Here is a 12166-nt window from a genome sequence, read left to right as displayed (position 1 = left end):
AAACAGAGAAAACGATTGGTTTTATGGGATTTTTTTCCCCTTCAGCTCTTTGCCCTCCCACTTGCGTGAAAACTCTGGTGAATCGCCATCCACCCACATTTCCCCCTGCTTTTTTAATGTACTTGCAAGGATGAAGAGCTGAGAAAAGTGGGGGTAGAGAGATCATCATGCAAAGCCATTTTTGAGAAAGAAATTCTGAATCAGGGATAGATTTTTGGCACTTGAATCAGGGGCTCTAAGGAAAACTCAAGATTCCTGTTTTCCCATAGCCATTTGAACTTGTGAGCTCAGCCTCCACAGGCCTAGGAAATAGTGCTAATATAAAATAGAAGGGATACACAGATAGCTTTTCAGTAATGAACTGGCATTCCCAAATTTATAGAAATATTCAATTTAGGAAGGAGAAGCATATCGTTGCTTTTTATTGCAGAGATAGGTTTTTGCATTTTCATACTGTACAGGATATTGTGCAAAAATGAATATTACTCAGTACATTTTAACTTTTTACCATGTTTTACCAATAGCCTAGTCTATAATACATCAAGCAGCAATCTCCTCCAGGATAGTATGGGGGACTTCAGGTCAGCATGTCTTCTCCATTGGCAGAGCAGTGAAAAACATGGCTTCACTGATCTCACCATTACATGAGCTAGCAAGAGATTGGAACATCATAGCTAAGCTACTAAAGGGGCTGGATACATCTAATATTCCTATGCAAAGACTGGCAGAGTTTGAAGGTGTCTGTTAACACTGAGCAGTAGATTGTGCATGATAGGCACTTGCTGGCTTGGGATTGGTGCAGTCGCTCCACCCCATGTTGAGCTCTGGAAGGGATTTGTCTCTGATTGGCACAATCCCTCCTGGAATTCTGCAGCATTCGGGGGGGGGGGGGGGGAAGCATGACTAGTGTGACGTACCATAGGAATGTGCTCTTCTTTTGATGGCTGGATGTCTCCATGCCCTTTTCTGGTAGGGGTATTAGGAGGGAGCATTTCTTGAATACAAGAGTGAAAGAACGCTCTGGTGTCCTAGCACCTACACAAGAGCTCGGCACAATCTGGGCTGAGTGTTTTACAGGTTAACACTTGACTGCTAATGTGCCAGGACCCCTAACGTGTTTTCACTGTTTTAAATTGAAGGTGAGCAGCCCAGCGGTGAACGTGACTCTGAAATCTCACGTTTTTCTATGAGCTACTTGCTAAAACTCCCAGCCCAAGATCACAGATCCTGAGAAATTGTAAAGTAGTACTTTATTTCTTCTTTCACTCTTGTCTTCTATCACAAGACTGTTCATCAATGGAATAAAAACATTTGTATTTAGTTTCTTTTATATGTTGAGAATTACAGCCTGACCTGTACTGCCATTTGTAAAACCAGTGTATAATCTCAAAATACTACTCTGAAAATGCAATAGAAGATTTACAAAAATGAATGTTTGTTTAGATCTTCTTAAATAATTATCACTGCTGTTTTGGAATATTTGTCCAGCCTCTAAGAATTTTCAGGCTAAATTATCTCATATCTGTGGATTGGATGACAGGGTATTACAAAAGTAAAAAACCGGCTCAGATCTAAAATACCAAGTCATAGTTGTTCCTAAAAATGCTGTGTAGGCAAACTTTGGCTGTGTATAGTTTCCTCTGGATATTTGTCTGATCTTCAGATTTCTTCTCATCAGTCAAATTTAATTATAGAATAGCCTATTTTTGTTTGGGGCTGTTGCAAGGAACACAGATGTTTGTTTCATTTGAAACAAACAGTGTGGCATTAACTGTTCCCCTGTATTGGATAATATAGTCAAAGCTCCAGCTCAAAATGGACATTACAAATACAGAAAGTAAATTCTTTAAACACCATTGCATCCTTACAATTCACAGGAAATATACAATATACTTACAATTCACAGGAAATGTAGAACAAAACATTTTCAAGAAAAGATTTTATGTTTCTCCGATACACTGTAAAAGAAAATAACTGGAATGCATTCCTACTTATTATTTAATGATTCAATATCTTAAACCTATTTTGGGAAGATGGAATACATACCTTGATTCTTTTTTGTATGAAATGTACACCTGAGTTTGGTTTATTCGGCTGTAAATGGTCTTGGCCAAAGAAAGAAATGTTGTCTGATTGAAATAGATTAATGTTTTTAAATTACCAAGGCAATTGTTTATATTTCTGTAATACAGTTATGACTCTCTGTTTGTAAGTATTATGAAAACTTCTAAGCAGTAATGGAAGAACAGCTATAGGAAGGGAGAATGATGGCAAAGGTCAGAAATGTTCAAGTGAAGTATTGATTTGTCTTTTTTTTTTCCCCCCCTTTTCCCTTTAATGAGGACTAGAATGTTTCCACATCAGTTAGCTGCCTTCAGAAAGCACCAGAAGGTCACACCAGCCTCATACTGATCTTTTTCTTTGTGTCTACAATATAATTGGCCGATTGTGCTAGTGATGAGTGAACCCCCTCCCCCATCACAGTCTCAGCTACATGTTGTTAGACCTCATTGCTAGTTCCCTGAGGAGAACAGCACGGCTACACTCCTCACTAGCAAAGGCAGTGCCATTGCGCAGGTTGAAACAGCAGAAACAGCATCCATTTTAATCTGCAGGAAGCTTCTCGCCTTACAAGGGCGTTCTTTTCTCCTTCAGATGCTGTAAATTTTAACTGTGCAGCTTCTGTAAACATTCCTGGCTTTGGTGTCTGCTCTCTGTATGATGCACTGAGATGGTACACCAGGAAAACTGTTCGTATCAGGTAAGAATTAAAGCTCTGTTATGATGATAGGCATCCTTTGCTGGAGAGAAAGGCCTGACTTTTTCAGTGCAGCAAGTTGCCTCTCTTCGGCTTCTACAGTATTCTTAGTATTGTGGTTTGTTGTAAATCTGATGAGCAGTGTAGAAAATAATGCTTAGTTGGCTGTAAAATGTGAATTGTATAGGTATAATCTGTCCTGACATGTATGTCTATATGGATAGAGGAACTCCTTTAAATGAAGAACTGTTTAAGATATGTTTCGGAGATAGGAAATAATTTTGGGGAACGAATTATGGAACAAATAAAAGGTGCATAAAATAATAGTAAACAATATTTTTAAATGTTAACTTTAAGAGTGTCAATGCCTAAGTTCTTGTGTACACTACACAATGTTCACTAATATAGTAAAAATCTTTAGATGAACTAAGTGGAAAAGGAACTGATAACTGATTTATTTTCTCTGACACTTCCATTCATTGATGCTTTACATTCAGTAATATGTATTCATCTGAGTGTTTATGTACGAGCTGCATTTTATGTTATATAATGCGTCAACACTTACTCTTTTACTACAAGTATAAATGAGAGTACTTGATTTAAATTACTTGTATGAAGTGGCTGTTTTAGCACCTTCGTAGTTATATTTGAAGCAAGATTAGCTTTTAATATTTTTAAGAGTTCTATATTCACTGTCCGTAATTGATGCATTGAAATGTAGTGGTCATTTTCACATGCTGTCTTTTCATTGTTCACATTATGGTTTGCTATTTTGATAAATAATCAAAATATGGATTAATTGATTGCAAGCTCTTTGGGGCAGAGACAGTGCCTTTTTATGTGTTTGTAGCACCAGCACAGTGTAGAGTCCCAATCCTGGTCGGGCCTCTGGGCACTGCCACAATGCTAATAATCAGAGATGAAGATGAGAAGATAATTGGTAACAAAGACTCATGTATTACCTTTCCACAGGACAAAGTAAGAATTTAGGAGTTTACACTGACATTACTTCACTTTCCTAACAATAGAGGGACAGTATTATGACACACGCACCTACGTTACAGATTCCTCTCCTAGGGCTTGGTCCTGCTTGAAGATTACTGTTAAACACATGTATCCCTATACATAAAATAGCATTATAGAAGGGAAGGGAAATAAACCAAAGTACCAGTCAGTACACATAGTACAGAGTTAAAAAATGATTTTTGAGTTTGAAGATTTTTAATCCAATTAGCAGTTTAAAATAATTATTCCAGTCTATCCCCTTCTAAAAATATATTTAAATAATTTTCTGAAGCCTTTAGCCTGTCATATTTTAGTAATTTAATAAATAGCATCATTGTTGTGTCTCTGAGAACATTTTCCCAGCATAGTTCTGGGAACTGAAGGGTTAAAGGTCGCCTATTCTTTCTTCTCAAATGGAAGCCAGTCTTCTGGGAACTGTGAGTAAGTGAAGATACATTAGGTTCAGTCAAAAACACTGCTATTAGGCTGGATAGCATCCTAAAGTATTTAGTTTTGTGTGATCATAGTATGGCTACATTTTTAATCATTTTAATCTGCTTATTCGTTACAATGTGTTCTTTCAAAACAAAAATACTGAATATAAATCACTAGTCATATGTGAATCTTTATTTTAGAAAAATGTCATATGAAAATGATCTTTATGTTTTGTTTAAATACCTCTGTTTGGTTGCACGGAGCAGCAAAACAACCCAAATAATCAAACCCATTAACCTGGAGGTCAAGTTTTAATCCTTCTGTGATCAGCAATCCAGGGTTTAAAATCAAACTACAAGCCATAAATGATTGGATTTCAGCAAGCTAGAGAGGAAGGGTGGCTTCCCTAAACACGGGCTGTGATGGGGGGGGAAGGGAAAATGTCAATGTGAAGGCTGCTATAGTCACGTGTGATATCTGTGGTCAAATTCCTTTTTGAAATGTGCTTTAGGTTTTATCAGAGCCTTAAAATACAGTTAATAAAGAGAGAGACCCTATACAGTTTAGACGTTAAATCCCTACAGTGGCTGTTCAAAAATAAATTCTAAATGCTAAGCAGAGCTGTATATTATGCTACCAAAAGAATCCTAGAGTGGTGGATCAGCAACACAGGTTTATCTTATAACGGGAGACAGCAAAAAGCATTTCGTTTATACGCATCTCGCTAGACAAATCTTGTCTGACCTAAATCAACTGCTGCTGCTACTTTCCAAATTCTTGAGGAAGTGGTCCATAAAATTAGATTTTTTTTAATTAACAGAATTAACAATTCCAAGAAGAAGAATGCTAGGTGTTTATTAAACAGTTTTGGATCATATTCTAAATAATATGATGATAACCCTCCTCCGAAGGTTAAAGATCTGTGCTTTTATAGATTGGAAGAATTATACATTGATTGCAGTGGAATTGAATGTCATATGGTAATGGAATATGAATCTTTTCACTTCTAGGTTATCAATCTGAATCCATACCAGGTCAGTGGTGACCAAAAGTTATTATCACCTGAGGCTGTTTAGTGTCCTCCTTCCAGTTCCCAACTAATAAGTATTACACAAACCACTGCCATCCCTACTCTTATTGACTCAATAGGCATGGACCCTTTCACCATTACAGATCGCCTCTCCAGTTCAGGCATATTGACATTGGTATGTTGGTAATCTCTTTTACAGCACCATTAAAAGTGATTGAAATTATTTTTGTAAATAATGCCAAACACTTGTGTCAAGGTTCCTTCCCCACTCTGAACTCTAGGGTACAGATGTGGGGACCTGCATGAAAGATCCCCCTAAGCTTATTCTTACCAGCTTAGGTTTAAAAACTTCCCCAAGGTACAAACTTTGCCTTGTCCTTGAGCCGTATGCTGCCACCACCAAGCGTTTTAAACAAAGAACAGGGAAAGAGCCCACTTGGAGACATCTTCCACCAAAATATCCCCCCAAGCCCGACACCCCCTTTCCTGGGGAAGGCTTGATAAGAATCCTCACCAATTTGTACAGGTGAACACAGACCCAAACCCTTGGATCTTAAGAACAATGAAAAATCAATCAGGTTCTTAAAAGAAGAATTTTAATTAAAGAAAAGGTAAAAGAATCACCTCTGTAAAATTAGGATGGTAAATACCTTACAGGATAATCAGATTCAAACAATAGAGAATCCCTCTAGGCAAAACCTTAAGTTACAAAAAGACACAAAAACAGGAATATACATTCCATCCAGCACAGCCTTTTTTTACCAGCCATTAAACAAAAGGAAATCTAACGCATTTCTGGCTAAATTACTTACTAACTTAACAGAAGCTGTAAGGCTGCATTCCTGATCTGTTCCCGGCAAAAGCATCACACAGACAGACCAACCCTTTGTCCCCCCCCTCCAGATCTGAAAGTATCTTGTCCTCTCATTGGTCATTTTGGGTCAGGTGCCAGCTAGGTTACCTTAGCTTCTTAACCCTTTACAGGTGAAAGGGTTTTGCCTCTGGCCAGGAGGGATTTTATAGTTCTGTATACAGGGTTACCCTTCCCTTTATATTTATGACAACTTGTTAAGATCAGTGAAATATTTAAGAGACTACGTGTGTATTGTTAACATTATGAATAAATATAATTTAAAAGTAAATTGCAAATGTGTTTTCAACTAATCTCCCAAGACCTGTGTTTTAGGGCTATATTTTTTCTCCTGCAAATTTGACATGAAAAATAACAGCACTTGCACATTTGTTTAAAATACTTAAGACATCTGTGATGTCATCAACATGCATCGAAGAAACACAACCGTAACTCAGGCCCTGATAAGTAAATAAAAGTAAATAAAATATTTTGTTATAATGTACTTCCTTGCCATTTAAATATACCCACGTACTATTTTAATGATTTAGGACAGAGGTGGGCAATCTATGGCCCGCGGGCCACAGCCAGCCCGACCCCTGAGCTCCCAGCTGGGGAGGCTCGCCCCCAGCCCCTCCCCTGCAGTTACGCCACTGTGCGAGGAGTGCGACTTGTGCCTGCCCACCTCCCAGGCTGTCCAGCAAGCTTGCCTTGCTGCTCTGAGTGGCCTGGTAAGGGGACGGGGGGAGTGGAGGGCAGGAGGTCCCGGGGGGCAGTGGGGACAGGAGGCAGTTGGATGGGGCTGAGGTTTGGGGAGGGGGGCGGTCAGGAGACAGGGAGCAGGGAGGTTGTATAGGGGGTGGGATCCCAGGGGATCTGGGGCATCCCAGTAGGGGGGGGGGACAGGGAGTGGGAGAGTGGGTGGGATAGGAGGTGGGGTCGGGGGGAGGTAGTTAGGGATGGGGGTACCAGGAGGGGGTGGTCAGGGGTCCCAGGGGGCCTGTCAGGGGGCAGGGGTGCGGATAGGGGTCAGGGCGATCAGGGGACCAGGAGCAGGGGGCCTTAGATAAGGGGGTGAGGTCCCGGGGGATGGTTAGGGGCGTGGGGGTCCCGGGAGGGGGTGGTCAGGGGACAAGGAGCAGGGGGGTTGGATGGGTGGGGGCTTCTGAGGAGGGGTGGGAAGTGGGAAGGGGTGGATAGTGTACGGGGCCAGGCTGTTTGGGGAGGCACAGCCTTTCCTACCCGGCCCTTTATACCATTTCGCAACCCCAATGTGGCCCTCCAGCCAAAAAGTTTGCCCACCCCTGATTTAGGATCTTAACTAGTATTAAGTAATAAAGCATTTCAGTTCACCATTAAATCCTTTAGGTGCCCTTTGCATAGAGTAACAATCTGAAAATCAAGTGGACGTCAGCTTCTTGCATATTTTCTTCATCTTGATGAATGAGCTATTGTGAGCTCTTCAGATCAGAGTTTGCCTTTTTGTTACATATTTGTACAGTGCCTAGCACAATGGGACCTTAGCCTCTAGATGCTACCATAATCCTATTATTAACATGGCAGTAAAGTTAAATATCATCACCTCAGACTTATTTCTGATGGTCTTCTAAAAGTTGATAAATTTCTGAACTCCAAAACATTGAGACTGAATCTCTGTGTAATATTATACTCCCTAAACAGAATATTGCCCATGGGGGCCATTCGGTTTTGCAGACTAGCATCGATTTGGATATGTACCTATTTCTGTTGACTGAAATGTCAAACATTCTTGGGCTTTATACACAGATAAAAAACTGATGTGACCAGTTACATTTGATTTTCTTCAAAGTCCTGCAGTTAGCTCAAAAACAGGTATTTCAGGAAGGGCCTGGGACATAACTCATAGGACAAGATCCGTTTAGATGGAATTTGGATAGTATGGCTCTGTCTACACTAGGATATTTATCTTTTGCTGACAACATGTACAGCTTGAATTGTGGCTAAAAACTGTTTTAATTCCATGTGTTAACTGAACTAAAACACATTACTTCAGAAATTTGATTGGACCATCAGTTTTCAGCCTTCGCTCCCCAGAACAGTTCAGTGCCCAAATCCCGTTTTTGGATCCCCCTTCCTCAACATTTCACCCCTGCCCTACTCCAAGCTTTCTGTATGATCTCTGTGCGTTAATGTCATATGGAGCTGCACAAAATTTGGCAGCTATATACATGTGCTGAAAGATCAGGCTGCCCTCTGTATTAAAATTGTATTGAATTTGATTGGCTGCACTTCCATAGAAAAAAGGGGAGAGTGTGGTATTTCTCAGTAAATGCCTCTTCCTTTGCAGACCTTTTCAGGGAGTTGGTCAGCTTGTACGCTACAAGCTCTCCATTTTGAAAGCAGTCCTTTCAGTAAAGAACTGTGTCTGTAGATCAAGGACATGCCAACAGCCATCTGATTTCCTTGGGAAAAGAAAGAGAGGACCTAAAGTACTCGCTGTTTCAGGCCATTTTAGGGACTTCTGTTGCCACAGCTATGTCAGTCAAGGCTACCTCTTCTTCACACCCGTGACGGATATACCTAGATCAGCAGAGGTCTGGAGTATACATAGGGCCTCAGTAATGCTGATACCAACTACTGAAAAATCATTAGTCAGAGTCTTAAAAAAATCGTGAAATTTGACTTATAAATCATTACATTTTTAAACATAACTAATTTGGGGTCCTTTTATTTGCTTTCTGTTTTTCGAGCGTTTAGGATTCACATTTTGAAGATTTCTCAGCAACCATAAATACTAGAAATGAAAGCTGAGACTCTCAGGAGAAACACCAAATATCGTAAGACTCAAGATAAAATTACAAGAGTTGGCAACAGTCTACTTCTCCTGTGTTGGGGCAGAGGACATGGCACCCACCCTATCTTCCAAAATCATTCTTTTCTTTAGCTGATTGTAAATGCTACAAAACATTTTGTAACAAGGGAGTTGGAACTCAATAGATCAATAGTTCTGGGCACACTGATCACCAATGGAAAAACTGCTACTATTAAGTAAACGAAAGGAGCCTGCCGCTCTGGAGGTGGGGAGCCCTTTAACAGACAGGTTAGACTGCAAGGATGAGGCTGGCTGTCTTTTTCTCTTTGAAGTTGTGAGAGAAGCTCGCCTTTGCTACATGGAAGTGCTTTCTGCTCATTCTGTGGAACTTTTCAGACATGTCTGTATAAATGGGAAGACGGATGATGGCCAGCCTTCAGAGTGGTACTTTCATAATTAGGACTGACTTTAAAAGAGTTTTTCTAAAGTAACCCATTTTTTTCTATTTTTATCAATTTAAATTTTTACAGTTGCAGGAAATTATGGGGCAGGTCAGATAATAATCATTTAATGATAAAGTTTTATAATCATTAAAATGCAAATTGTCAATATCACACATCAAAATGTACAAAGTATCTATCCTTAAATCAAACTCTCAGAAGTTCTCAAGCAGCATTTTTCTTACGTTGCCTTTTGGTTCATTTTCATTATTATTGATGAAAATATATTTTCATAGGTTTGTGTGTGCACAGTAAAATCAATGTTTATTGGCATTTACTGATTAGAAATGTAATCCTTCCAAACTTGTTTATAACCTAACCAGATATAAAAAATGCTGTAAATTCTACTAATAAATCATAAAGTAGCAACCACTTTTGAGATTATTGTGAGAGGTGTTCATCGGTATAGGTACTCTAGTTGGGTTACCATGATCAGTTAACTAGATAATCTGCTAAAGTGCACTGTTTGGAAAAGATTGGATCCTTGGAACAGAAAGATTATTATGGCCTATTCTCTTTATGGCAGACCTTAGAAAATTTGTAGTTCATCGTTTAGTTTATTTCATTGACTCAGATAAGTGTTATCCGTGCATAATTAAATCTGAATGTTTAAAATACTGATAACAATTTCAGTTACAATTGTATTGCTCATTTTTAGTAACCTTTTTTAAAAAAAATAGCAGAAGGCACTGACTGTTTCATGCCTTACTATCAGTATGAAAAATTAATCTTTTAATGTTAAGACTAAGTAAAAGTTAATCTGTCCTGTTTTCTTGCTTTTATAAAACCTGAAATTGAAATGCATTTTCCCCCCAGACTTTGCATGCACAAAAAGATGGTATAGTTTGAAATTGTTATGTAAAATAGTTTTATATGTTCAAGGGGGTGACTAATTTTGATCCTTGAATGTGAAGGAGTGGGGAGGGGGTTGTTACATTAGATTCTTAACTGTAGTAGCTTGAGCCACAGGAAGGCAGCATGACCTATTGCATAGGGCAGTGAACAGAGAGTTAGAAGACCTTGGTTCTATTCCTGGCTCAGCCACTGACCTATTTGTGACCTTGGGGAAGTAACTTCCCCTCTTTATACCTCTGCTAACTCTTCCTCCCTTTGTCTTATCTATTTAAATTATAAACTCTTGTAGGCAGAGACTCTATCTCACTTTGTGTCTATACTCCCCCACACACACAATGAAGCCCCTATCTTGATTGGGGCCTCTAAGTTGCTACTGTGGTACTCCTACTACTACTAAAGTTGAGATGCACTCAGTATGTGTTTCCAGTTTTTATGTTAGGGTGCCCTAACTACAATCTCAGACTTCAAACTGTCTCTCTCCTAATGCTACCGTTTAAATTCACTGAAGGGAGAAACAGTTTTTGTAACTATAACCATGATTCCAGTTTCATAGCTGATGAAATTTTACGTGGGCTTCTCTCTCACAAAAGTAACCCTTACCCCGCTTTATCAGAAACCTGTTGTCCAACATAGTATTCTGAATTGATTTCTTCTCTCTCATTTGAAAGAAGATGTTCATTGAACAGTGCATTTTCATTTAAGGTTGTGATTTGATTTGAGTTAAAACCAGAATTATCAGCTTCTAGACTAATAAGCTAAATGAACTGATACGACTTATTTTTTTCTGTCGGATGGTCTCATTACAAGGTGAGTCCTGAGAGAATCTCAGCAAAGACATTTCTCCAACTGTACTTGGATGACCGGGTAATTAGCCTGAAAAATTTTAAGTGAGATTCTGTGTGAATGTATTTTAAATAGAACCCTTCTCCTTTTTATCTAATGAAAGAAGCAAACTATTCTGAGTTGGCTACTGCAGTGGTGTGTGTGATTTCATTTCATTTTTTCTAAACATAATTACAAAGCCCAAAAACTTGACTTTTATGTTAGTGGTGTTGAAGTAAAATATCATCACATACATTAATTGCATTTATTATTTATATGGTGATAGTACATAGAGTTCCCCACCAGGAGCATGGCCCCTTGTACTAGACACGATACATACATGTAATAACGGAGAGCTCCTGCCCTAAACAGCTTACAAACTTGTTGGATCATATTAAAGAAGTTCTGTATTAAAATCACAAATGAGTTTGATTCCCCAGAGTTTCAATTCCAGGGTATTACTAATTAAGAGGTCTCTTGGTTTTTGGTACTGTTTCTCTCCCTCTATGTGTGAAACTTGCAAGCTGCTAATTGCGTTAGTACATTCTAAGACAGAGTCTGTTCTCAAAGCAATTCACAGAGAGAGAGACTCAAAGCAATACTCGAACAACAGAAACAGCACCCAGAGACTCCCCACCCTTTTGTTGTATTAACAATTGTGATTAAAATAGAGATAGAGGATGTATGTGGATGGATGCTTGGTGTGGATAATAACTGAATGATCAGGGAGGTGCCAGCCTAAGAATCCAGTGTCCATCGGCTGAAGAAGGCGTCAAGTGGAAATAACCAGAGGACCCCACCCGGAGGGCAGACTGGAATCCACCCAACAGCCTCAAGAATGGGAGAACCAAAGAACAAGATAACATCTTGGAGCCGTCAGGAATGTGCTATCTGCTGATTGATTCAGCAACAGCATGATGAAGCAATTCCCATAGACTGGCATAGGAAGAAATTCCTATAAAAATAGACTCTAAAAAGTGAGAACTTTGGGGGTCTGATTCTGCAAACCAACTTCCAGGAGCATCAGATGAGCATCTGACAAGGCCCTGCTCCCTCCTCATGTCCAGGCCACCTGGCCAGTGGCTTGGCATGAGCAACTCTAAGGCTGGTAACTATGATA

The 12166-nt window shown here is 39.4% G+C and overlaps 1 protein-coding gene across 3 annotated transcripts in view; it reads left to right on the top strand.

The window, feature by feature from the left end:
• Positions 1-12166, top strand: part of SCHIP1 (schwannomin interacting protein 1) — a 116116-nt gene that overhangs the window by 54861 nt on the left and 49089 nt on the right. Inside the window, exon 1 of one of the 3 annotated variants that reach the window (XM_084639895.1) lies at positions 2506-2761. The exons of the other annotated variants lie outside the window; for them this stretch is intronic. Coding sequence (XP_084496021.1) covers positions 2732-2761 — 30 coding nt within the window. The 5' untranslated portion in view covers positions 2506-2731. Of the gene's footprint in view, positions 1-2505; positions 2762-12166 lie in introns of those variants that run through there. 3 annotated transcript variants of the gene reach the window in all.

Source organism: Lepidochelys olivacea (genome assembly GCF_965140295.1).
Source record: "Lepidochelys olivacea isolate rLepOli2 genome assembly, chromosome: 9".
Lineage (NCBI taxonomy): Eukaryota > Metazoa > Chordata > Testudines > Cheloniidae > Lepidochelys > Lepidochelys olivacea.
Note: the sequence above shows the minus strand (reverse complement) of the source record. Positions and strands in the feature narration are given on the sequence as shown.